Source organism: Sapajus apella, unplaced genomic scaffold (assembly GCF_009761245.1).
Source record: "Sapajus apella isolate SASKATOON/1434 unplaced genomic scaffold, GSC_monkey_1.0 scaffold12, whole genome shotgun sequence".
In the NCBI taxonomy this organism is placed as follows: domain Eukaryota; kingdom Metazoa; phylum Chordata; class Mammalia; order Primates; family Cebidae; genus Sapajus; species Sapajus apella.
In genome coordinates, this window is record NW_022436952.1 from 3,668,045 (window position 1) to 3,695,773 (window position 27,729).

General features: G+C 42.5%; 1 protein-coding gene and 1 pseudogene across 1 annotated transcript in view; both read left to right on the forward strand.

The window, feature by feature from the left end:
- Nucleotides 1-12,084, forward strand: part of TOP2A (DNA topoisomerase II alpha) — a 30,838-nt gene extending 18,754 nt beyond the window's left edge. The window contains exons 22-35 of the mRNA XM_032279749.1: nucleotides 90-224; nucleotides 344-544; nucleotides 998-1,193; nucleotides 1,929-2,020; nucleotides 2,124-2,288; nucleotides 2,411-2,494; nucleotides 3,974-4,156; nucleotides 4,754-4,844; nucleotides 7,998-8,150; nucleotides 8,398-8,521; nucleotides 8,632-8,669; nucleotides 9,397-9,531; nucleotides 11,298-11,497; nucleotides 11,817-12,084. Of these exons, the coding sequence (XP_032135640.1) occupies nucleotides 90-224; nucleotides 344-544; nucleotides 998-1,193; nucleotides 1,929-2,020; nucleotides 2,124-2,288; nucleotides 2,411-2,494; nucleotides 3,974-4,156; nucleotides 4,754-4,844; nucleotides 7,998-8,150; nucleotides 8,398-8,521; nucleotides 8,632-8,669; nucleotides 9,397-9,531; nucleotides 11,298-11,497; nucleotides 11,817-11,945 (1,926 nt within the window). The 3' untranslated portion in view covers nucleotides 11,946-12,084. The remainder of the gene's footprint in view (nucleotides 1-89; nucleotides 225-343; nucleotides 545-997; nucleotides 1,194-1,928; nucleotides 2,021-2,123; nucleotides 2,289-2,410; nucleotides 2,495-3,973; nucleotides 4,157-4,753; nucleotides 4,845-7,997; nucleotides 8,151-8,397; nucleotides 8,522-8,631; nucleotides 8,670-9,396; nucleotides 9,532-11,297; nucleotides 11,498-11,816) is intronic.
- A 6,615-nt stretch (nucleotides 12,085-18,699) lies between these two features.
- On the forward strand, nucleotides 18,700-19,567 carry LOC116552866 (annotated as a pseudogene).
- The last annotated feature ends 8,162 nt before the right edge of the window (nucleotides 19,568-27,729 follow it).

The following is a 27,729-nucleotide window of genomic DNA, read 5'->3' on the forward strand; positions in this document are numbered from 1 at the left end:
ACTTTATACTTAGATTTATTGTTACACGCGGTTGTGATTTCTGTCTAGTATAACATTTAGGAAACATTTTTTTTAAAATGCCAATTTAGCTTCCAAGTTACAAGAACTTCAAGGGTACTATTGAAGAACTTGCTCCAAATCAATATGTGATTAGTGGTGAAGTGGCTATTCTTAATTCCACAACCATTGAAATCTCAGAGCTTCCCATCAGAACATGGACCCAGGTAAATAATTGTGGATTTCTTTTTTAGTTTTGTGATCAAAAGAAACACTTTTTGTATTACCGCTTTTGACTATTCAGGAGCCTATATTTTAGAAACTTCAGGATTATTTATTTCTTTAGACATACAAAGAACAAGTTCTAGAGCCCATGTTGAATGGCACTGAGAAGACACCTCCTCTCATAACCGACTATAGGGAATACCATACAGATACCACTGTGAAATTTGTTGTGAAGATGACTGAAGAAAAACTGGCAGAGGCAGAGAGAGTTGGGCTACACAAAGTCTTCAAACTCCAAACTAGTCTCACATGCAACTCTATGGTATGTATTCGTTTTGCGAGATGTACATATGTTTCAATTTATATTAAAGATTAATATCTGGCTCACACCTGTAATCCCAGCACTTTGGGAGGCTTGAGGTGGGTGGATCACGAGGTCAGGAGTTCAAGACCAGCCTGGTTAATATGGTGAAACCCCATCTCTACTAAAAATACAAAAATTAGCTGGGTGTGGTGGCTAATGCCCGTAGTCCCAGCTGCTTGAAAGACTAAGGCAGGAGAATCACTTGAACTCAAGAGGTAGAAGTTGCAGTGAGTCAAGATGGTGCCATTGCACTTCAGCCATGGGCAACAGAGCAAGACTCCGTCTCCAAAAAAAAAAATAAATAAAATAAAGATTATTATCAGTTTTAAAAGTATATCTTATCTTAGTCTACCTTTATAAAGTTTAGCCAATTTGCCTATTCTTGGCTCTAATATTGTTTTCCTTTGCCAGGTGCTTTTTGACCACGTAGGCTGTTTAAAGAAATATGACACGGTGTTGGATATTCTAAGAGACTTCTTTGAACTCAGACTTAAATATTATGGATTAAGAAAAGAATGGCTCCTAGGAATGCTTGGTGCTGAGTCTGCCAAACTGAATAATCAGGCTCGCTTTATCTTAGAGAAAATAGATGGCAAAATAATCATTGGTATGTTTTGGTAATAATAACTGCTTACTAAAACTCTAGTTATGCCAAACTTTCTTTAAACATTTTTGGTGAGAGTAATGATGGAGAGAGAGTCAGAATCCATTTAATTCACCTAGTCACTTATGCAAAGATTTCTTTTAAATATCTGATTCGATATTTATAGTTTGAAAGAGATGGTGTTTCCTTGATTGAGCATCTTGAGAAATCAAGATTTAGTTGGCAATTAGACATGAGGAGAATAGAAAGCTAGAAAATCTTGCATAAACTGATTGATCAAGAGAATAATAGTACACTAATCATGCTACAGGAACAGAAAATAAAAGATAGTAAGTCTAATGGGAAAAAAAGCAGGAAGATTATAAGTGGCTTATACTGTCTGGGTGTGGCAGCTAACACCTGTAATCCCAGCACTTGAGCTGTTGAGCTAGGGAGGTCAAGGCTGCAGTAAGCCTAAATAGTGCCACTGCACTCCAGCCTGTCAAGAATGACAGAGTCCCTATCTCAAAAAAAAAAAAAAAATTAAAGATTTGATCATAGCCTGATATATGATTTGACTGCCCCCTTGTGGTAATTTACATTTGTCAGTGGTTTAGGAATACTTGCCTGTATACCCGAATGTACAAATTTGTGCAAGACTAAGTTTAATTTCCAGTTTTAAACTTTTGACTGGTAAAACCTTATCCCTTTCCTAAAATAATACTCAAAATCATTATCTCTACTTTTTTTTTTAAATAGAAAATAAGCCTAAGAAAGAATTAATTAAAGTTCTGATTCAGAGGGGATATGATTCAGATCCTGTGAAGGCTTGGAAAGAAGCCCAGCAAAAGGTAATCTTGGTTGGCACTTTTCTATATTGTTTAAAGACTATGTATTAAATAATGCTTATGTTTCACATTTTCTAATAAGGCTACATTTTATTTCATCCTTTAGGTTCCAGATGAAGAAGAAAACGAAGAGAGTGACAACGAAAAGGAAACTGAAAAGAGTGACTCCGTAACAGATTCTGGACCAACCTTCAACTATCTTCTTGATATGCCCCTTTGGTATCTAACCAAGGAAAAGAAAGATGAACTGTGCAGACTAAGAAATGAAAAAGTGAGTTGGTGGTAGGATGGTACATGCTGCTTAGTTTTGTTCTCATGGTAAAAGTAAAAATTATGTGTTGCATGAAAATGCTGCTTGTGTACATATATTAACTCAATTTTGAAATTATGAAGGAACAAGAGCTGGACATGTTAAAGAGAAAGAGTCCATCAGATTTGTGGAAAGAAGACTTGGCTGCATTTATTGAAGAATTAGAGGTGTGTAGTTTATAATTCTCATGCTAGAATTTTTATTAATGAAATAATGTATTCTGCAGTATACCTTTGTCAAGATAGTTCACAATTGGCAATAGAAAGAAAATAAGAGGCATAAAGATAAATCCAAAATAATGTATAAAAGAACAGATCATTGGCCAGGTGCAGTGGCTCATGCTGATAATTCCAGCATTTTGGGAGGCTGAGATGGGCGCATCACTTGAGGTCAGGAGTTCAAGACCAGCCTCGCCAACATAGTGAAACCCTGTCTCTACTAAAAATACAAAAATTAGCCAGGCATGTTGGTGTGCGCCTGTAGTACCAGCTACTTAGGAGGCTGGGGCAGGAGAATTGCACTTAAATGTGGAAGACCACCAACCCAGTCCCCCAAGTTGGCTGAAAAGGACAAAGCTGCTGCCAGACGTGGTAGTTCATGCCTGTAATCCCAACACTTTGGGAGGCTGAGGCAGGTAGATCACCTGAGATCAGAAATTCAAGACCAGCCTGGTCAACACAGTGAAACCCCATGTCTACTAAAAATACAAAAAATTAGCCAGGCATGGTGGCGGGCGCCTGTAATCCCAGCTACTCAGGAGGGTGAAGCAGGAAAATCTCTTGAACCTCGGGGGCGGAGGTTGCAGTGAGCCAAACTTGCACCATTGTACTTTAGCCTTGGCAACAAGAGTGAAACTCTGTCTCAAAAAATAATAATAAATAAATAAATTTTTTAAATAAAAAATAAATAAAAATAAAAAAAGGATAAAGCCACTGGGTGTGGTGGCTCACGCCTGTAATTCCAATGTGCTATGGGAGGCTGAAGCAGGAGGATCACTTGAGATTAGGAGTTCAAGACCAGTCTGGACAACATAGCAAGACCTCATCTTTACAAAATTTTTTTTTAAATAGCCAGGCATGGTGGTGTGGGCCTATAGTCTCAGCTACTCTGGAGGCCAAGGTGGGAGGGTCACTGAAGAACAGGAGTTCAAGGCTGCAGTGAACTATGATCATTTAACCATGTACTCCAGGCTGGGTGATAGAGCATAACTCTGTCTCTTTAAAAAAACAAAAAACCTTATTTCTTAAATTTAACATGCAAATTTATATTATTGCACTTCAGTATAGATGCCTAGCTCATTTTAATCACTTGATTGGATAAGTGTGCATCACTTGCTTTCATATTTTATATGTGAATTTATACATATATATGTATATACAAGTTTTATTCTTAATTTCTCCCTTGTTTTCCTCAAAAAGGTTAAGTGGTAGAATCAGGAATAAAACCCAGTCTTCTGTCTCCACACCTGCCTTTTCAAGGTGTGCCTTAATTACATTTTCACTATTGTTGATAGTATACTAGGTTATGGAACAATTTATCACGAGTTTTTAAGATGTAACAAATGGAAATCAGCTTAACTATGGCCTTTTAGATGTTGTAGTGTTTTTGTTAGCATATAAATTTGCTTTCTTATATCCCTTCTATAGGCTGTTGAAGCCAAGGAAAAACAAGATGAGCAAGTCGGACTTCCTGGGAAAGGGGGGAAAGCAAAGGGGAAAAAAGCACAAATGGCTGAAGTTTTGCCTTCTCCATCTGGTCAAAGAGTCATTCCACGAATAACTATAGAAATGAAAGCAGATGCAGAAAAGAAAAGTAAAAAGAAAATTAAGGTAATACTCTTGTGGCTCACGCCTGTAATCCCAGCACTTTGGGAGGCCAAGGTGGGTGGATCACTTGAGGTCACTAGTTGGAGACCAGTCTGGCCAACATAGTGAAAATCCCATCTCTACTAAAAATACAAAAAATTAGCCAGGCATGGTGACGGGCACCTGTAATCCAGCTACTTAGGAGGCTGAGGCAGGAGAATTGCTTGAACCCAGGAGGCAGAGGTTGCAGTGAGCCAAGGTTGCACTACTGCACTTCAGCCTGGGCAACAGAGAGAAACTCCATGTCAAAAAAAAGTAATACTCTTGAAAAAATTATGCATAAAATATTGATGCATAGCTCCACTTAAAATTTTTAAAAACATAAGATTTCTAATCCCATAGTTCAGAATTTATTCTATATCCAACCCTAACTTTCCTATGTACCTGGTTTTTTAATGTATAAATATCTTGAAAAAGTCATACCTGTACCTTTATTCAGAGCTGCCCAAAGAAAAAAGCACTCTTTGACCCTATTTATATTTGACTATATATTTATATATTTGACTGTATCTTTCAAATAAGTTGGCAAAACTTAACCATTTTTGTCTTGCTTTCTTTTAGAATGAAAATACTGAAGGAAGCCCTCAAGAAGATGGCATGGAATTAGAAGGCCTAAAACAAAGATTAGAAAAGAAACAGAAAAGAGAACCAGGTATTACAGCATTTTAAGGAAAATAGTATAAAGTGAAGATTAAATTGTGTTTCTTACCTGGGACGTTCCACATAGATGTTCAAAACCTTTTTGTTGATTTGAGAAACCTGAAAGAAGATTGAATTCTACTTGGACCTCTTTAACATTGTCCTTGGAATTTGCTTCATTTTAGAAAATATTTTATAATGAAATAGTTTGTTAATTTGAACTCCTTAATTGGGATCTAAGAAAACACCCAGTTTATTAGATTTCATTTTCTAGCCAATTATGAGGTTCTAGTATATAAAGTTTCTTAAGGAAAGTGACTATATGTCAGTCATGTTTGTATTATAGTATCTCTAGAGTATAACATATAGGTAATATAGGTAATGTTCACTCAGTGAACTAAATAGAATTAACAATTCTGTTAATCATTTGATAATGACTACTATCTACTTTTTTAAAAACATCTTTATTGAGATATTCACATACCAAATTTGTCCATTTAACATATACCATTCGGCTGGGCACCATGGCTCATGCCTGTAATTCCAGCACTTTGGGAGGCTGAGGCAAGAAGATCACTTGAGGTCATGAATCATTTGGACCCAGGAGACAGAGGTTGCAGAGAACCAAGACTGTGGCATTACACTCCTATCTCTAGATTTTCCTATTCTGGACATTTCCTGTAAATTGAGTCTATAATATGTTGTCTCTTGGAGCTGACTTCTTTCACTTAGCACAATATTTTCAAGGGTAACCCATGTAGCACCCGATGTATTCATTTTTTGTTGTTGTTTTGTTTTGTTTTTTTGAGACAGACTCTTGCTCTGTCACCCAGGCTGGCATGCAGTAGTAGCAAGATCTTGGCTCACTGCAACCTCTGCCTGCTAGGTTGAGGCGATTCTCTTGCCTCAGCCTCCTGAGTACCTGGGATTACAGGCCCGCACCACCACGCCCAACTAATTTTTGTTTTGTTTTTTTTTCCTTTTTTTTTTTTTGAGACAGAGTTTCACTCTTGTTACCCAGGCTGGAGTGCAATGGCGCGATCTCAGCTCACCGCAACCTCCGCCTCCTAGGTTCAGGCAATTCTCCTGCCTCAGCCTCCTGAATTTTTGTATTTTTAGTAGAAACAGTGTTTTACCATTTTGGCCGGGCTGGTCTCAAACTCTTGACCTCAAGTGATCCACCCACCTCGGCCTCCCAAAGTGCTGAGATTACAGGTACAAGCCACTGAGCCCAGCCAGTACTTGATTCTTTTTTATTGCTAAATAGTATTTCATTGTATGGCTATGCCACATTTTATCTGTTAATTAGTTGATGGGTTTTTTTGTTTCTTTTTTAATTGAGACGGAGTCTGTCTCCAACTGCACTCCAGGCTGGAGTGCAGGGGCACAATCTCAGCTTGCCGCAACCTCTGCCTCCCAGGTTGGAGTGCAGGGGCACAATCTCAGCTTGCCGCAACCTCTGCCTCCCAGGTTCAAGTGATTCTCCTGTCGCAGCCTCCCAAATAGCTGGGATTACAGGTGTTTGCCACCACACCTGGCTAATTTTTTTGTATTTTTAGTGGAGATGGGGTTTTGTCATGTTTGCCAGGCTGGTCTCAAACTCCTCACCTCAGGTGATCCACCCGCCTTGGCCTCCCAAAGTGCTGGGGTTACAGGCGTGAGCCACTATGCCTGGCCTGTTTTTACTTTTTGATGATTGTGATTAATACTGTGAGCATTTATGTACTGTGCAAGGTTTTGTGTGAACTTAAATTTTCATTTCCCTTGGGGAGATACCTAGGAGTAGAATAGTTGAGTCATGATTATTCTATGTTTAACCTTTTAAGGAACTGCTGGACTGTTTTCTAAAGCAGTTGCACCATTTTGCATTCCCACCAACAGTGTATGAGGATTCCTGTTTCTCCACTTCCTCACCAGCATTTGTCATCTTTCTCTTTGATCCTAGCCATTCTAGTGTGTATGAAGTGGTTGGTATCAGCCTCCCATACTGTTGGGATTACAAGCATGGGCCACTGCGCCCAGCCTTGATGATGTTTTTTGAAGCACAAATTTTTAATTCTTATGAAGTCCAGGTTACCTATTTTTTTGTTATTGCTTATGCTTTTGGTGTCATATCTAATCTTTTGTTAAACTGAAAGTCATGAAGGTAGGCCTCTGTGTTTTATTCTAAGCATTTTACAGATTTAGCTCTTAGATTTAGGTCCGTGATCCACTTTATGTTAGTTTTTGTATGGGGTATGCGGAAGGTGTCCAACCTGATTCCCTTGCCTGTAGATATCCAATTATTTCAGTACCATATGTTAAAAAGACTTCTTTCCACAATGTTTGTCTTCACCCTTGTCAGAAATCAATTGATTATAAATGTTAAGATCTCTGTCCTTGAGTATGTACTTTTTTTGAGACAGGATCTCACTGTGTTGCCCAGGCTGGTATTGAAATCTTGGCTCAAGCAATCCCTCTATTTCAGTCTCCCAAGTAGCTGGGACTATAGGCGCTCACCACCATGACTGGCTAATTTCTAAAACTTTTTTGTAGAGACAGTCCTTTTTTTTCTTTTTCTTTTTTTTTTTTTCTTTGAGACAAGATCTCACTCTGTCTCCCAGGCTGGAGTATAGTGGCATGATCACAGCTCATATCCTCAATCTCCTAGGCTCAAAACAATCCTCCTGCCTCAGCCTCCCTAGTGGCTGGAACCACAGGCACACTCCACCATGCGCGCTAATTTCTGTATTTTTTGTAGAGATGGGGTTTTACCATGTTGTCCAGGCTAGTCTCAAGCTCCTGAGCCCAAGTGATCTGCCTACCTCACCCTCCCAAAGTGCTGAGATTACAGGCATGAGCCACCACACCCAACCAAGATGGGGTCTTACATCTTGCCCCAGCTGATCTAAAATCCCTGGGATCAAGTAATCCTCCCACCCCAGCCTCCCAAAGTACTGGGATTACAGGCATGAGCCACTGTGCCCCAACCACATTATATTTATTTGTGAGATGAAGTGACCAAGCTACATGCTCCACAAAAACAGGGATCGTGTCTGTTTATTTTCATCGTTATATTCTCAGAACTATCACAGCAGTCAATAAATTTGAAGGATGGATGGATGATAGATGGAGAAAAGTGAGTCTAAGAATATATAAAGGTGATTAATTTCTATCTCCCCTCTAGGTACAAAGACAAAGAAACAAACCACATTGCCATTTAAACCAATCAAAAAAGGAAAGAAGAGAAATCCCTGGTCTGATTCAGAATCAGATAGGAGCAGTGATGAAAGTAATTTCGATGTCCCTCCACGAGAAACAGAGCCACGGAGAGCAGCAAGTAAGGAAAACTAAAAGAACATTATAGATATGCTGTAGGAGTTGAATGGCCAATATACTTCAGGGTACTTTGCCCCCAAAATTACTATATCTTAATAGAGCAATAAATTATGCTAAAGCTTTGAAACACTGAAGCATCTTTCAGGAGATTAAAAGCTAAAATATTCATGAAATGTTTATTTCGACCTATAAATTAAATGTTTCTCCTACTACCCTCTGATTTTTTTATATATGTGTGTTTTTTCTAGCAAAAACCAAATTCACAGTGGATTTGGATTCAGATGAAGATTTCTCCGATTTTGATGAAAATACTCAGGATGAAGATTTTGTCCCATCAGATGCTAGTCCACCTAAAACCAAAACTTCCCCAAAGTAAGTATCTTATCTAATACGGGTTTTGTCATGGTTGTTTCTAATATATTCTTTTTTGCTTAACGCATTTAGAATTGGTTGTCAGGATATGTATATTTTTTTAATTCTAGACTTAAAGAACCGAAACCACAGAAAAGTGCCATGCCAGGTATGTATTTAAGTAAAAGTATTGAGACATCTGCCTTACTGGGATACTCAGATCCAACTGGGTTCTAATCCTGCCTACATTATCCAAGTACTTCCTTTGGAAATAAATTTGAGCTCTTATTAACATTATGTTAATATTGTTTAGTTTCACATATAAATAGGTTCTGCATTCAATATACTAAAAGTAATTACAGTGTTAGCCAGGTACTTTGCTTTGTGCTAGAGATACAAAAAAACTGTTCTTGCTGATAAAAAATTTAGAAATTAGGCCGGGCGCGGTGGCTCAAGCCTGTAATCCCAGCACTTTGGGAGGCCGAGGCGGGTGGATCACGAGGTCAACAGATCGAGACCATCCTGGTCAACATGGTGAAACCCCGTCTCTACTAAAAATACAAAAACATTAGCTGGGCATGGTGGCGCGTGTCTGTAGTCCCAGCTACTCAGGAGGCTAAGGCAGGGGAATTGCCTGAACCCAGGAGGCAGAGGTTGCGGTGAGCCGAGATCACGCCATTGCACTCCAGCCTGGGTAACAAGAGCGAAACTCCGTCTAAAAAAAAAAAAAGAAAAAAAAAAAGAAATTAAAACAAAGTTTTAAGAGTATGTTTTAAATATTCCAGAAAAATCACATATTTGGTGTTTCAATAGGAATTCATAGCAGGGACAAAGCAGAAAATGGATTTTCATGTGTTGCTTAAATGAACTATTTTCCTTTCCATTTGAAATAATAGACCTTGAAGGTGATGATGCTAAGGATAGTGTACCACTGTCTTCAAGCCCTCCTGCTACACATTTCCCAGATGAAACTGAAATTACAAACCCAGTTCCTAAAAAGAATGTGACAGTGAAGAAGACAGCAGCAAAAAGTAAGCCTAAATCTTTGAGATGAGTTAATGTTGCAATTAACTAACTGGTTTCCACAAGTCAGTTTCAATTTTTTATTGCCAAAATTTACTATTGATATTACAAATTAAACCTTTTCCAAATGGAAACAATTTCTTTTAGATCTTTATAATCAAAATTAGTAGTCAAGGCTGGTCCAAAATAGTAAGTCATCTCTATTGATTGTTCATTCAGTTACATATCAAACTCCTTTTTCTACTGTTTTCCCCCTTCTTACTACTGCACTTGATTAGTCAGAAAACAAAAGCTAGGCACAGTGGCTCATGCGTGTAATCTCAGCACTTTGGGAAGCTAAAGCAAGAGGATCGCTTGAGGCCAGTAGTTCAAGGCTGTAATAAGCTATGATCAAGCCACTGCTCTCCAGCCTAAGTGAGAGAGACCCTGTCTTCAAAATAAGGTAGTCCAAAGGTTTAAAATCAGCACATTTCTCTCAATATCAGGTTTCATCTAGTTCATTTCTATGACAAGGTTAGGATTTATAAGCAGTTGCAATGTTTAATATGAAACTTTTTTTTTTTTTTTTTTTTTTTTTTTTTTTTTTTGAGATGGAGTTTTGATCTTTTTGCTCTTGTTGCCCAGACTGGAGTGTAATGGCTTGATTCCAGCTCACTTCAACCTCTGCCAACTGGGTTTAAGCAATTCTTCTGCCTCAGCCTCCTGAGTAGCTGGGACTACAGGTTTGTGCCACCATGCCTGGCTAATTTTGTATTTTTTTTTTTTTCAGTAGAGACGGAGTATCTTCATGTTGGTCAGGCTGGTCTCAAACTCCTGAATGTTTAAGTCTGGGTGTGGCTGGGTGTGGTGGTTCATGCCTGTAATCCCAGCACTTTGGGATGCCAAGGCAGGCAGATCACCTGGGGCTGGGAATTCAACAAGACCAGTCTGACCAAAATGGAGAAACCCCCATCTCTACTAAAAAATACAAAAATAGCCAGGCATGGTAACGTGAGCCTGTAATCCCAGCTACTGGGGAGGCTGAGTCAGGAGAATCGCTTGAACCCAGGAGGCGGAGATTGCGGTGAGCCAACATTGCACCACTGCACTCCAGCCTGGGCAACAAGAGCGAAACTGCATCTCAAAAAAAAAAAAAAAATACAGAATTAGCCAGGTGAAGTGGCACATGCCTGTAGTTCCAGCTACTTGGAGGGCTGAAACCAGAGAATCACTTGAAGCCAGGAGGCAGAGGCTGCAGTGAGCCGAGATCTCGCCACTGCATTCCAGCCTGGGTGAGACAGAACAAGACTCTGTCTCAAAAAAAAAATTGAATGTATAAGAATACTTTGATTTTCTAATATATTTTCAGCTCTCTTAGATTGTCTTTTCCTGTTAAACATACACAGTCATCACATTGCTGAAGAAAGTTCACAATGAGAACAATCCATCTAAGAGTGGCTGTGACTAGGCCAGGCATGGTGACTAATGATGCCTGTAATCCTAGCACTTTGGGAGCCCAAGGCAGGTGGATCACCTGAGGTCAGGAGTTTGAGACCAGCTTGACCAACATGGTGAAACCCCGTCTCTACTAAAAATATGAAAAATTAGCTGGGCATGATGGTCTGCGCCTATAATCCCAGCTACTCAGGAGGTTGAGGCAGGATAATCACTTGAACCCAGGAGGTGAAGGTTGCAGTGAGCCAAGATCGCTCCATTGTACTCCAGCCTGGGCGACAGAGTGAGACTCCATCTCAAAAAAATAGCGGCTGTGACAAATGCCTGTGTTGAATTGCAGGTCAGTCTTCCACCACCACTACCGGTGCCAAAAAAAGAGCTGCCCCAAAAGGAACTAAAAAGGATCCAGCCTTGAATTCTGGTGTCTCTCAAAAGCCTGACCCTGCGAAAACCAAGAATCGCCGCAAAAGGAAGCCATCCACTTCTGATGATTCTGACTCTAATTTTGAGAAAATTGTTTCTAAAGCAGTCACAAGCAAGGTGAGTGTTAATCCTAGTCAGTCTTTTTGCTGTAGATATTCTGAAGGACATAACTAAGCCCTTGCTCTTAATAATTTGGCATGTCTTTAAGAAAATTGACTCATAATTCATTAGCTTTTACCGTAATATTTAGTTTTAACAAAGTTAATAAATATGCCACTTACTTGGGCAATGGAAGAGCTGGCCTTAGATCTGCTTCTTATTACTTGATAGAAAGTAGAAAACTCCTTGAAAGTAGTCTTGATAATTTTTTTTTTACATTGCAATTATGTTGTCAGATTTACATTGTACAAATTACCTGGGCTTTCTCCTCTTTTAGAAATCCAAGGGGGAGAGTGATGACTTCCATATGGATTTTGATTCAGCTCTGGCTCCTCGGGCAAAATCTGGACGGGCAAAGAAACCTATAACGTACCTGGAAGAGTCAGATGAAGATGATCTGTTTTAAAATGTGAGGCAGTTAAAAATTTTAAGTAGTTATCTTATTGAGCCCAAGACTGGTTTTAAAGTTACCTGAAGCTGTTAACTTCCTCCCCTTTGAATTTAGCTTGGGGAAAGTGTTTTCAGTACAAGACCATCAAAATGAAGTGAGTAGAGCCCAAGTGTCCTTTAGCTTTTTTGTTTGTTTTGTTTTGTTTTTGAGATGGAGTCTTACTCTGTCGCCCAGGCTGGCATGCAGTGGCATGATCTTGGCTCATGGCAACCTCCGCCTCCTGGGTTCAAGCAATTCTCCTGCCTCAGCCTCCCAAGTATCTGGGACTAGCCACCACGCCTAATTAATTTTTGTGTTAGTAGAGACGGAGCTTCACCACGTTAGCCAGGCTGGTCTCAAACTTCTGACCTCAGGTGATCCACCTGTCTCACCTCCCAAAGTGCTAGGATTACAGGTGTGAGCCTCTGCGCCCAGCCCTTTAGCTTTTTATAGTTCTGTCTAAATACTGACCATGGAAATTGTTCTCTGTTTTGTGTTTGAGCCTGCTTTCTTTTTTCTTTAAAACCTGATTTTCAGTTCTTCTGAACTCTAGAAATAGTTATGTGGTCACTTCAGCATAAAGCAGTGTGTTTATTAATTATCCATTAAGCTAAAACTAGAGCAGTTTGATTTAAAAATGTCACTCTGCCACCTTTCCTACTTTTAGTAAATATGAGATACAGCATAGTTAATTCTCTGTTTTATCTTAGTTTTATGCATAATGTACCCTCAGATAGAACTTTATGGTTCTAGTTACGGATACTCCACACTCAGCCTCTTGATGTGTCAAATTTTTGTTCAGGCAATGAGAAATTGCTCATGTTCTTCATCTTCTCAAATCATCAGAGACTAAAGAAAAACACTTTGACTGTGTCTATAACTTGACACAATCAATAGAATGAAGAAAATTAGACCAGTTATGTGATGATTTCAGCTCTTAACTGTCCCCTCCGGCTGCGCCTGAGTCTGAATCTCCCAAAGAGAGCAACCAATTTCTAAAGGGCACTGGATTGCAGAAGACTGGAGGACATTTGCTCTAAGATCTTAAATGTTATATTGATAACCATGCTCAGCAATGAGTGATTAGATTCATATCTCCATAATTTCAATTTGTAACTTTTTAAAGACCTGTCTACATTGTTACCTGTGTGTGACTTGAGTGATGTTATCAGTGTTTTTGTAAATATTTACTATGTTTTTCTATTAGCTAAATTCCAACAATTTTGTACTTCAATAAAATGTTCCAAACATTGCAACCCATAGAATGCCTTTTTTAAAATATACACTACACCCTTTTACTTATCCTAAAATACAGTCTTCACTTCCCTTTCAGAAGCATTTCGGTCATATTCTGACAGAACTTACAGCCTCTGGCCATGGTGATAGGTCCAAGAGATAGGCATTATGACCTAATTAAGGCCAATAAAACTTTTCCCTGGGATTTTATACATGAGTACTAAGTTCTTCATCACCATACTTGATCAGTAAATACGCATGTATGTTTTTTTTAATGGTACCTTCCTTTAACAACTATTTCGTTTTTGATTTTTTTTTGTTGTTTTTTTTTGTTTGTTTTTTTGAGACGGAGTTTCACTCATGTTACCCAGGCTGGAGTGCAATGGCGCGATCTCGGCTCACCGCAACCTCTGCCCCCCGGGTTCAGGCAATTTTTCTGCCACAGCCTCCTGAGTAGCTGGGATTACAGGCACGCACCACCATGCCTGGCTAATTTTTTGTATTTTTAGTAGAGACGGGGTTTCACCATGTTGACCAGGATGGTCTCGATCTCTTGACCTGGTGATCCACCCGCCTCGGCCTCCCAAAGTGCTGGGATTACAGGCTTGAGCCACTGCGCCCGGCCTTTAACAACTATTTCAATAACCTAGTCAACTACTTGGTGGTATCAGTAAGTTACATTGGGTCTAATCCATTTAGGAAAAAAATCAGATAAATCTCTTCATACCTTACACCAAAATTAAGTTCAAATAGATGAAATATTTAAATGTCAAAAACTATTTGAAAAGTATAAAACAATCTTGACTTCCAGAGGGATAAACTAAAAACCCAAGGGTACTGTTGACAAAGATAATGGAGGAATTAGCCCTTTCAAAGAAATCTGGGCCACACATGGTGCCTCAGACCTTTAATCCCAGAAGTTTAGGAGGTCAAGGAGGAAGGATTGCTTGAGCCCAAAAGAAAGAGGTTACAGTGACCAGAGATTGTGCCACTGCACTCCAGCCTGGGCTACAGAGTAAGACCCTGTCTCAAAAAAGAAAAGGAATTTGGTTAAGACTCAGACATGTGCAAAAAACTATGTAAACACATACAAATATGAGTACAAGTAAAAGGAAATAATAAAATCAATGGGTTGTTTCAATGTAAATATTCTGGTTACTATATAATTTTGCAAAATTGGGGGGGAGTTGGCAAAGCGTACGATGGATTTCCATTATTCCTTTTTTTTTTTTTTCTTTCAGAAAGAGTCCTTGTTTCTGATCCATTTCTTTTTTTTTCTTTTTCCTTTTTTTTTGAGACGGAGGCTTGCTTTGTCACCCAGGCTGGAGTGTAGTGGTGAGATCTCAGCTCACTGCAAGCTCTGCCTCCTGGGTTCAAGCGATTCTGCCTCAGCCTCCTGAGTAGCTGGGACTATAGGCGCATGCCACCATGGCTGGCTAATTTTTGTATTTTTAGGAGAAACAAGGTTTCACCATATTGTCCAGGCTGGTTTCTAACTCCTGACCTTGTGATCCACCTGCCTTGGCCTCCCAAAGTGCTGAGATTACAGGCATGAGCCACCACAACCGGCCTAATCCATTTCTTAAAACTGCATGTGAATCTACAATTATCCCAAAACAAACCCTATGCAAAGATGTTTATTGAAATTTCTGCAATCATAAAATGGAAAGTAACCTAAATGTCCAACAGTAGAGGACATCTGGTAACACAATTAGGTTAAAATAATAAATATGGAATACGAGTTGCCTATTAAGAATGATCATGTAGGCCAGGCATGGTGGCTCACGCCTGTAATCCCAGCACTTTGGGAGGCCAAGGCTGTTGGATCACCTGAGGTCAGGAGTTCCGAGACCAGCCTGGCCAGCATGGTGAAACCCTGTCTCTACTAAAACTACAAAAAATTAGCCAAGTGTGGTGGCAGGCACCTGTAATCCCAGCTGCTTGGGAGGCTGAGGCACGAGGATCACTTGAACCTGGGAGGTGGAGGTTGAAGTGAGCTGAGATCACTCCATTGCACAATCCAGCCTGGGCAATGAGAGCAAAATTCCATCAAAAAAAAAAAAAATGATTATGTAGGCCAGGCACAGTGGCTCATACATGTATTCCCAGGACTTTGGGAGGCTGAGGTGGGAGGATTGCTTGAGTCCAGGAGCTTGAGACCAGCCTGAGCAACATAGTAAGACCCCCATCTCTACAAAAAACATAAAAATTGGCTGGATATGGTGGTGCATGCCTGTGGTCCCAGCTACTTGGAAGGCTGAAGCAGGATGATCGCTTGAGCCCTGGAGGCTGCAGTGAGCCATAATGACAGTGCACTCCAATCTGGGCAACAGAACTAAACTGTCTAAAAAAAAAAAAAAGAATGATCGTGTATATTATTGACATGAAAAGATGTTCATGACATTGCCAAGTGGAAAAAGGCAGAATACAAATCCAAGATGAAATCCCCATCTGGTAAATATGCACTTGTTTACAAATTAAATAGTAGAAGGAAAGCATGTAAACCCTTTTAGAAAGAAAAAGGAATCTTTTTTTTTTTTTTTTTTTTTTTAATAGAGCCTCATTTTGTCACTGAGGATGGAGTGCAGTGGTACGATCTTGGCTCAATAGGTGCCGGCCACCATGCCCAGCTAATTCTTGTATTTTTATTTGTGGGTTTTTTAGGGGGGTTTTGGGCTTTTTGGGGGGGAGGGGAGATAGAGTCTTGCTCTATCACCAAGGGTGAAGTACAGTGGCAGGATCTCGGCTCACTGTAACCTATGCCTCCCTAATTCAAAATATTCTCATGTCTCAGCCTCCTGAATAGCTGGGATTACAGGAATGTGCTGCAATGGATTTTTTAAATGAGTTCTAGCCATTATTCCTGAAACCCAAACAGAAAAAAATTTCGTTCATTAACTTTTTCTTCTTGAGTAATGGATACCTGTTCTTGCCTGTCCAATACCCTTTCCTCAGCAACTTAACTGTGGAAAATTATGTTAAAGTCCAGATGAAATCACTTGAGTCCAAAAGCATTTATTGAAGCATTACTTACACTGTTGAGAAATTGGGAACAACATAGATGTCTCACAATAGAAGAATTGTTTAAACTGGGCCGGGCACAGTGGCTCCTGCCTATAATCCCAGCACTTTGGAAGGCCTAGGCAGGTGGACTGCCTGAGCTCAGGAGACCAGCCTGACCAATATGGTGAAGCCCCCATCTCTACTAAAAATATGAAAATTAGTTGGCCGTGGTGGTACACGCTTGCAGTCCCTGCTACTCCAGAGGCTGAGGCAGGAGAATCTCTTGAATGAGGGAGGTGGAAGGAAAAAAAAGGAGAAGAATAATTGGTTACGCTGGAACATTCTTACCTACAATGTATTGTACAGCCATTAGAAGTCATGTTTTTCCAAAACGTCTAATAGTACAGGAAAGTCCTCATTATGTTGGGTAGAGAGGCAAAAAGATACAAACAGGTATCATTTTGTCAAAACTCTTCAAATTATACATTATAAAATATGTATTATGTATAAATTATACCTCAGTATGGTGGGGGAAGGAACTGTTTTATACTATGAGGCTTAAAATATAAACCAGTGCTTCTCCAACCTGTGCTTAAAAATTTCTTAGGGATCTTATTAAATTATAGATTCTGATTCAGTAGGTCTGGGGTGGAGCCTGAGATTCTGCATTACAAGTTCCCAAAATGATGTCAATGCCTCTGGTTGGGGACCCTACTTGGAATAGCCAAGGTGCAGAACACATACCAGTGCCTCTCAACGTGTGGTACCTGGACCAACAGTGTCAGGAACACCTTGGAGTGTTAGAAATTCAAATTATCAGCTCCACTCCAGAAGTACTGACTCAGAAGTACTGTTTTAACAAGCCCTCCAGTTAATCCTGATGCATGCTAAAGTCTGAGAACCACTGTTATCTGAATCCAAAGGCATTTTGCAAGTTGCAGCAAAATGTCAGCTGCTTTTATCTGGATAATGAGATTTTGATGATTTTTATTTTCTTTGTGCTTTCCTATAGTTTATTAAAATAAATATTATATGTTTTCTTGGGTGGGTTCGGTGGTTCACACCTGTAATCCCAGCACTTTGGGAGGCCGAGATGGGTGGATCACCTGAGGTCATGAGTTCAAGACCAGCCTGACCAACAAGGAGAAACCCCATTTCTACTAAAAATACAAAAATTAGCTGGGCATGGTGGTGTGTGCCTGTGGTCCCAGCTACTCGGGAGGCTGAGGCAGGAGAATGGCTTGAACCCAGGAGCTGGAGGTTGCAATGAGCCGAGATCATGCCATTGCACAGCCTAGGCAACAGAGCAAGACTCCATCTCAAAAAAAAAAAAAAAAAAAAAAAGCAGATTAATCCCAAATCTGTTGCTGGAATGATTAAAACTTTTAAGCTCTGGGTGCAATGGCTCACGCCTGTAACATCAACACTTTGGCAGGCTGAGGCAGGTGGATCATGAGATCAGAGTTCAAGATCAGCCTGACCAACATGGTGAAACCCTGTCTCTACTAATAATACAAAAATTAGCTGGACGTGGTGGTGTGCACCTGTAATTCCAGCTACTCAGGAAGCTGAAGCAGGAGAATCACTTAACTCATGAGGGAGAGGTTGCAGTGAGCCAAGATGGAAGCAAGCAAACAGCCTGGGTGACAGAGCAAGACTCCATCTCAAAAAAAAAAAAAAAAAAAGTTAAGCAAACAGCAGTACCCTGCTGGTAGTGTTTACCACTGAAGGCATTGAATGCCCTTGTCATAAAGTGGTTTTTGTGATGCTAATTTTTTGTTTCAGGTCATGTTTATAAGTGAACTGGAGAAAACAGACACATATCTGAGGAATCTCGTGGGTTGTCACCTTACACATAAAAATAACATGCATACACAGTAACTTAGCAATAAATGACAGCATTGTAGAACAGTTTTGTGGGCCAGACACAGTGGTTCACACCTATAATCCCAGCACTTTGGGAGGCTGAGGCAGGCAAATTGCCTGAACTCAGGAGACCAGCCTGGCTAATGCAGTAAAACCTCGTCTCTACTAAAATACAAAAACTTAGCTGGGTGTGATGGCACGCACATGTAGTCCCAGCTACTCAGGAGGCTGAGGCAGGAGAATTTCTTGAACCAGGGAGGAGGAGGTTGCAGTGAGTTAAAAAGTAGTCGAGGTGCGTGGCTCATGCCTGAAATCCCAGCACTTTGGGAGGCCAAAGCAGGATGGCTTGAGCCCAGGAGTTCAAGACCAGCCTGACCTCACCTCTACTAAAACTAATTTGTAAAAATTAGTGGGGCATGGTGGCTTGCACCTGTGGTCCCAGCTACTCAGGAGGCTGAGATGGGAGGATCCCTTAAACCCAGAAGGTGAAGGCTGCAGTGCTCTATGATCGTGTCACTGCACTTCAGCCTGGGTGATGGCGCAAGAACTTGTCTCCAAAATAAATAAACACAGGGAATTGTTGAGCTTTGCCAGTCTCTTCTGTTGTGAGAAATTAAAATGCTAAAAAATTAGGGGGACCAGGGGAAGTCTGAGGGTGTGATGGTGGCTCAAATTGCAATTGTGGCCACCACTTCCACTCCCGGAATAGTCCGGAACAGCAAGAAGAGGCCGGCCAGCCCTTCCCACAACAGCAGCAGCGGCGGGGGCTATGGCTCCAGTAAGAAGAAAAAAGCGTGCGCCTCCAGCTTTGCGCAGGGTGTCAGCATGGAAGCCGGGAGTGAGAATGAAATGGTGCCCTCTGAGTTTAGCACAGCACCTGTGGAAAAAGCTACCAAATCTTTGCCATTTAAGGATCCCAACTTTGTGCACTCTGGCCACGGTGGTGCGGTAGCTGGCAAGAACAGAACCTGGAAGAACCTGAAACAAATCCTGGCTTCCAAAAGGGCATTGCGTAGCAACTGAACGATCCTAACTGCTTCAGTATTGATGCTCCTCCATCCTTTAAGCCAGCTAAGAAGTATTCTGATGTTTCAGGTCTTCCTGCCAACTACACAGACCCCCAGAGCAAACTGCGGTTCAGCACCATCGAAGAGTTTTCCTAGTTCGGAGGCTGCCCTCTGACGTCGTCACTGGCTACCTGGCCCTGAGGAGGGCCACGAGCATTGTTCCCGGAGCCCAAGAAGTGGAGGTGAAGCGCAAAGCTCTTTCAAAAACAGACCCTGGACTCGTAATTTTGTTTCATGGAAACAAACTCGTTCTGCTGTCAATCTGAAATGCCAGTGCTGTGCCTTGGAAAGAATGTTTGGCTTTAATTTAAGCGATTTTTTGAGTGTGTGTTTTCCCTCCACGTGTGATATTTCCTGCTGAACTAAATTGTACTTCAGTTGTTGCCTCAAGTGAAGGTGTTTGACAAGAAAATACAATAAAACCATACTTTTCGCCGGGCGCGGTGGCTCAAGCCTGTAATCCCAGCACTTTGGGAGGCCGAGGCGGGTGGATCACCAGGTCAAGAGATCGAGACCATCCTGGTCAACATGGTGAAACCCCGTCTCTACTAAAAATACAAAAAATTAGCTGGGCATGGTGGTGCGTGCCTGTAATCCCAGCGACTCAGGAGGCTGGGGCAGGAGAATTGCCTGAACCCAGGAGGCGGAGGTTGCGGTGAGCCGAGATTGCGCCATTGCACTCCAGCCTGGGTAATAAGAGCGAAACTCCGTCTCAAAAAAAAAAAAAAAAAAAAAAAAAACAAACTTTTCATTTAAAAAAAAAAATTAGTGGGCACAAGCTTACTTCTGGGTACCAGCAGGAAGGTCTCACAAAGCTGCTACCTGACCTACTGATAGGTGTCCTCAGTAGGGACAAGTCACCTGTAGGAGATCAAGACAGTTTGCAAAACAACTGAGCTGTGGCTAGAGGTCAACACAGTTACACCTTCACAATATTTGGCTTGAGTTCTCAACCACATCAAAGTTGGGGCTCTTGGGGTGACTAAGAAATGATTATTTTCATTAAAGCATCTTCGGAAGAGCCTTTTTTTGTTTTTGTTTTGAGACAGTCTCACTCTGTCACCCAGGCTGGAGTGCAGTGGCACGATGTCAGCTCACTATAACCTCCACCTCCCGGGTTCAAGCCATTCTCCTGCCTCAGCTGCCCAAGTAGCTGGGACTACAGGAGTGCGTACCACCATGCCCAGCTAATTTTTGTATTTTTAGTAGAGATGGGGATTTCAACATGTTGGCCAGGCTGGTCTCAAACTCCTGGCTTCAAGTGATCCTCCCGTCTCGGCCTCCCAATGTGCTGGATTACAGGTGTGAGCAACCGCGCCTGGCCCGAGCCTTGTAGTCTTCATTTTTCTGTTTGTACAACTCCCGGTTCAAAAAGTTCATCAGCTTTGCAGCCCGCCAGCCAATCTGCATAAGATTGGACAATTTAACTCCTGATAACCCCTCTAGAGCTGGTGATCAAGTAACTCTTTCTGAAAAACATAAATGGGTATCAGTAAAAATAAGCCAAAGTCAAGCTGTCTTCAGACCTGGAGTTACTTTTACTGGTCCAACGTACAGCAAAATTTCCAAAGCCCCCGATGCTTCCTGTCCACATAAAGCCATCTTCGGTTTGCTGTGAAGACTACAACTATCAACTGGAGGAGAGTGTAGGAAGATAACTCAATCAGAAGACAACGGAAAAGTATGACACTGAGGGGGGTGAGCGGGGAACAGACTGCCTATACTCAGCAGTCGCTGGTCCACACTGCAGTTATGTGATAACACTGAGCTTCTTTCGCGTCACTTTCCAAGGTCTGAAGCCATGGCCACGAGGCAGATTAGCGGGTCCTTTACTTGGGTTGCAGCTTTTGGTAATAACATTTTGTACAGTGCGTAAGACTCCCTTCTGACACAGTAGATATGTCTTCAATAATTGGAAACTAACCATGTGAAGAAAGAAGACTAGGAAATGGTGGTCAATATTCCTGCTAAGTGATACTCTGGCCGGATGTGATGGCTCATGCCTGCAATCCTAGCACTTTGGGAGGCTGAAGCGGGCGGATCACCTGAGATCAGGAGTTCGAGACCAGCCTGGCCAACATGATGAAACCCCCATCTCTACTAAAAAATACAAAGATTAGCAGGACGCAATGGCGTGTGCCTGTAATCCCAGCTACTCGGGAGGCTGAAGCTGGAAAATTGCTTGACCTGGGAGGTGGATGTTGCAGTGAGCTGAGATTGTACCACTGCACTCCAGCCTGGACAACAGAGTGAGACTCTGTCTTAAAAAAAAAAAAGTGATACTCTGACCCCAGTATTACAGCGGTTGTGACCTCAGATGCTTGTGTTTTTATGCAAGAAACCCACTTACAAGACAGAACTAAAGATATCACCTTACCAATATGATCTGGGATTCACCAGAACATATACTGGGGGTTGTGGGGAGAGATTTTTGAATCACCATGGGAGAACTATCCAGCCTTGAAGAGTCTCCATGAAAACCACCAATGTACCGTTTCTTGCCGGATGAAACAGGAGTTTAAGCTGGATGGAGAAATGGTGGCATTACCATCTGTGTGGTTGTAGAATCCAGGGAGGGCATACTCAAATTATGTGCTTTATAATTGTCTCTACTAGACAAGAGAGTCTATGAAAAGACTAAAAACGAGAACATAAAAACCTATCTTTGATAAATTACAAAGTGAAAAGGTGGAGCACTCTGGCAGACACCACATTAACTAAGTGATCAAGCTTGGCACACCAGTAATGAGGCCAAAAGCCATAATGTGCTCCTGATGCGATGCACTGGGAAGCTTGTGGAGCATCCTTGCCAAAAAGACTTCACTTGAACCTAATCACGAGCGAACAATTAGACAAATTGAGTTATAAAACAAATTCCCACTGGAAGGGGTGAGCTTGGGAATTGCTGCTAATAAAACAGATGGGCTCAACTACAAGAAAAGGAGCAAACTGGGCCAAGCACCATGGCTCACACCTGTATTCCCAGCACTTTGGGAGGCTGAGGTGTGCGGAATCCGAGGTCAGGAGTTCGAGACTAGCCTGGCCAATATGGTGAACCCCCCATGTCTGCTAAAAAAAATAAATACAAAAATTAGCTGGGTGCGGTGCTCCTCGCCTGTAATCCCGGCTACTCGGAAGGCTGAGGCAGGAGAATTGCTTGAACCTGGGAGGCGGAAGTTGCAGTGAGCCCAGATTGCACCACGGCACTCCAGCCTGGGTGACAGAGTGAGACACTCTGTCTCAAAAAAACAAAAAATACAAACAAAAAAAAAAAAAGAAGAAGAACCTGGTCCCAAATCTCAGCCTTGAATCGCTAATCCCTAAATCTCAGTCTTCATTTATTTTTAATGTGGAAATCTTCAGTCCCCCTGACATAATCAGAGTGGGGTCAATGACTTTGCACCCTTGAGAGTAAAGAAATAATATGGAAATGATAAGATAACCAAACCCATAGTACTTATGATTTAGTGTTAAAAGTCATTGGTTTTGTATTGCATATTTTAAACATCCCTAACGTTTAAGAGAACGTAACATTCTTCAATCTGTCACATTAGAGAATCTGTCAGATTTGCCTTGTAATTTCAATTTTCTTTTTTTTTGAGAGGGTCGGGCCGGGCGTGGTGGCTCACACCTGTAATCCCAACTCTTTGGGAGGCCAAGGCAGGTGGATCGCAAGATCAGGAGTTTGAGACCAGCCTGGCCAGTATGGTGAAACCCCCATCTCTACTAAACATACAAAAATTAGCCAGGAGTGGTGGTGGGAGCCTGTAATCCTAGCTACTGGGGAGGGTGAGGCAGGAGAACCCGGAAGTCAGAGACTTCAGTGAGCCAAGATTTCATTACTGCACTCTAGCCTGTGTGACAGAGCAAGACTCCATCTCAAAAAAAAAAAAAAAAAAAAAAAAAAGAGACAGGATCTTGCTCTGTCACCCAGGCTGAAATGCAATGGTGAGAACATGGCTCACTGCAGCCTCTACTACCTGGGCTTAAGTGATCCTCTCACCTAGACCTGCTGTGTGGCTGCGACTACAGGCATGCACCACCACACCTACACATTAAAACAACTCTTGTAAACCCAGTAAACCAAATTTATAAACGTAGTCATTCAGGTTCTTTTATTTTTTTTTTTTTTTTTTTGAGATGGAATAGTCTTGCTCTGTCACCCAGGCTGGAGTGCAGTGGTGTGCTCTCAGCTCACTGCAACCTCTGCCGCCAGGGTTCAAGCAATTCTCCTGATTTAGCCTCCTGAGTAGTTGGGATTACAGGCACACACCGCCATGCCCAGCTAATTCTTTGGTATTTTAGTAGAGACAGGGTTTCACCGTGTTGCCCAGGCTGGTCTCGAGCTCCTGAGCTCAGGCAATTCCCCAGCCCCGGCCTCCCAAAGTGCTGGGATTACAGGCGTGTGCCACCGCGCCCGGTCCCAAATTATAACTATATAACTAGATAACAAACTGTGTAAGTTGGATCTGAAATCTTAAAAGGAAAAAATTAGATTTTTTTTAAAATTTAAAGTTTTAATCAACTGGAAATAAATTCAAACTCAAAGATACTGATTTTGAGGCCGGGCTCTGTGGCTCACGCCTGTAATCCTAGCACTTTGGGAGGCCGAGGTGGGTGGATCATCTGAGGTCAGGAGTTCAAGACCAGCCTGGCCATCATGGTGAAACCCTGTCTTTAAAAAAAAAAAAAAAAAACGATACTGATTTTGAGCACAAAAGTCCCTTTCAAACATTAGAAACTCGCCAGGCGCAGTGGCTCACGCGTGGAATCACAGCTCTTAGAGAGACAGAGGCGGGCATACATCCTGAGCCCAAGGAGTTCAGACCTGCCTGGGCAATATAGCTAGAACCCATTCTCCATAAAAAGGAGGGGGAAAAAAAACGTGTAACTCAAGCCGATAGTAAGGTAGGAGGCAGGACTCGACTCTGAGGGCGGGCATCGGATACCGGGCAAAATTGAGGACTAGCTAAAACAGGGACTAGCGGAAGCAGCTTTCCATCAGCGCCCACCAGCGGACCATGTCAGTTTCGCATTGCCATGGCAACACCCAGGGGAGTTACCGCCCCTTTCCATGGCAACAACCTGACCACCGGGAAGTTACCATCCTTTTTCTAAAAATTTTCTGCATAAACCTCCCCTTAATTTGCGTATGACTAAAAGTGGGTATGCATGTGACTGCAGACCTGCCTCTGAGCTGCTTCCCTGGGCGCAGTGCCTATGGGGTAGCCCCGCTCCTCATGGAACGCCTCTGCTGCTGCTGTGCACCGCTGAGTCAATAAATATTGCTAACACCACCAGGTCACTCTTAAATTCTTTCCTGAGCAAAGCCAAAAACTCTCTTGAGCTAAGCTTCACTTTTGGGGCTTACCTGTCCTGCATCATCAGGAGCAAGCCAGATTACTCTATTTCATAAAGAATGGGGAAAAGGCAGGTGACAAAAGAGGAGAGGGAGACCAGTGTGGAAGAGGAGGAGGGGGAGGAGGAGGGGGAAGGGAAGGGGGAATGGGAGGGGGAGGGGAAAAAGGAAGGAAGTCCACCAGAGAGGTGGAGAGAGATGTGTGAGGATGACTTACAGAAAGTCTGACTGTTTTCATTGTGGTCTCAATGATTTTCAGCACACATGTGTATTGCTTTTTTCTTTTTAACCAAACTTGAGTTGTAATTTACATACATAAAAAGCACCCATTCTTTTCTTTCTTTTTTTTTTTTTTTCCAAAGTCTCACTCTGTCACCAAGGCTGGAGTGAAGTGACACAATCTCAGCTCACTGCAACCTCCACCTTCTGGGTTCAAGCGATTCTCCTGCTTCAGCCTCCCCAGTAGCTGGGACCATAGGTTCTAACAACCACATCTGGCTAATTTTTGTATTTTCAATGGAGATGGAGTTTCACCATGTTGGCCAGGCTGGTCTTGAACTCCTGACCTCAGGTAATCTGCCCATCTTAGCCTCCCAAAGTGCTGGTATTACAGGTGTGAGCCATGGTGCCCAGCCGTAAAATGCACCCATTCCAAGTGCAGAGATTGATGCCTTTTTGCCAAAGGTAAACTTCTCCCTTCCAAGTGCTAACCAGGCTCAATCCTGCTTAGCTTCCAAGTTCAGGGTGGTATGGCTGTAGACAATAAATGTATCCACTTGAATAACCACAATCACAATCAAGATATAAAGCATTTCTATCACCCAAAAAAGTTCTTATATGCCTCTTCAAGCCCTGACCCCAGAAAAACACTAATTTGATTTCCAGCATTACAGATTACATTCACCTCTTCTAGAACTTCATATACATGGAATCACAGTATGTATGCCTGTGTCTGGCTTCCTTCATTCAGCATGTTTTAGAAATGCATCCATGTTGTTGTATGTATCAATCGTTCCTTCTTTTTTATTGCTGAACGTTATTCCATGGTTTGTTTTTGTTTTTGTTTGTTTGTTTGAGACCGAGTCTCACTCTGTCGCCCAGACTGGATGCAATGGCAAGATCTCAGCTCACTGCACCCCCACCCCCTGGATTCAAGCAATTCTCCTGCCTCAGACTCCCAATTAGCTGAGATTACAGGCCCGCCACCACTCCCAGCTAATTTTTGTATTTTTAGTAGAGACCGGGTTTCACCATGTTGGTCAGGCTGGTCTCAAACTATTGACCTCAGGTGATCTGCCTGCCTCGGCCTCCCAAAGTGCTGGGATTACAGACATTACAGGCGTGAGCCACCATGCCTGGCCAGTATCATCTTGTTTATCCATTCACCTGTTGATGGACATCTGGGCTGTTTCCAGTTTAGATTCATTATGAATAAAGCTGTAATGAGCACTAGAGTACATATCCTTTTTTTAGACATAACTTTTCATTTCTCTTGGGTGGATGCGTAGGAGTGGAATTGTTGAATCACATGTTAAGTTTGTGTTTAACTTCATAAGAAACCAAGGAGCTGTTTTTCAAAGCATTTGCATCGTGGTACATTCCCACTTACTCGCTCGGTACTTTCAGGAGTCACATTTGTGTTCTCTGGGGTAAGGCAATGCATTAGTCACAGTTCTCTAGAGGGACAGAGCTAATGGAATAGATATATATATAGGGGAGTTTATTAAGTCTGATGTTTGAGGGCAGGAAGCATCCCGCATGGGAGGAAGAGGTAGGCTGGGAGGCTAGGCCAGTCACTCCTTTCTAGCTGTGCTTATATTCTGGTTGTGCTGGCAGCTGATTAGACGGTGCCCAGCCAGATTAAGGGTGGGTCTGCCTTTCCCCGCCCACTGACTCACATGTTAATTTCCTTTGGCAACACCTTCACAAACACGCCCAGAATTGTATCCTTCAATCACGTTGACACTCAGTATTAACTATTACAGGTGATATCTTCATTGGGTTCAAGGTAGCTGCAAATCATGATGAGTGTAAAAAGATATTATCCCCATAAATGTCGTTTTAGGTGGAAGAAAGTAAGCTCCATCTATAGGTGACCTTGTCTTCTGCCCCTAGTAACTTTGCAGGGCCTGTGCCAAGCACAGCCCTTTGGTTCCAGAATTGCTTTCAGGGAGGGAGCTTTGATGGTCTGAGGGTCGCCTGATCTTGAGCTGACCTGATCGCACTACTGACCTGCTTAGTCCCCCTTGACAGACTCTGGAAGGGAAGGGACTTCTGAGTATTCTCAATCCCGGCAAAGTCCAGGATCATGAGGCTGGGGTGATGGAATGAGGGTTGGGCCCCCAGGCCACAGACAGTGATAGTGATTGATTACACATCTTGACATGTACAAAAACACAGGCTATTCGTAGCTGCAGGGCGAAGGGGTGTGGGCGAAGCAGTGGAGGGGAGGGACTCTGAAACAGGCCTCTTAATGGCTCAAATCCTTCCGTTGCCCCAGCCCCAATCCCAAAGCAGTTTCTCTCACCTGTTAGTTCACTTAAGAAAGGGAAGGGCTCTCAAGGAAAGGAAGAGAGGGACTCCCAAGCCCCTTGGTCACTACAAAGAGGCCACTGCAGGGCCCAGCCACCTTCAAGTGCAGTCATTGTCTTTCCAGAGCAAGGCTGCTACATGTGCAACCGAAAAATAGGTGAAAAGGCAGGGGGTCCACTTGGAGGAAATGACCCTTCTGCCCAAGGATGGTAAAGAAGGGATGAGGCTTGGCAGAGGGGATGAAGGAAAGCCCAAAGGTGCAATGGTTTGGAAGGGTGCAGGGACAAGGTGGCAAGCCAGGCTGGAGGCTTCCCTCTTCCTCAGGAGCAGCTGCTCAGGAGCAACTGATGGGGACAAAGTCTTGGGGGGAACCCAGTGCGTCCAACCCCCAATGTCAGCATGAAGGACCAATGCCAGAAGCAGATCTGTGACAGTGAGGGCGACATTCTCCCTACTCCCTCCTTGGCACAATAAAGACTACCTTTCCCAGCCTCCCTTACGAATAGGTGTGGCCGTGGGGGGGTCACACCCTGGCCAATGACATGTGAGCAGATCTGTCACGTGGCCACTCCCCTGCCCTTCAATGGGAGGGAGAGGGGGAGGGAGAGGGGGGGGGGGAGGGGGGGGGGGGAGGCTACAGGGGGGCGGGGGGGGCGGGGGGGGGGGATGGGGGGGGGGGGGTGGTGTGGTCTTGGGA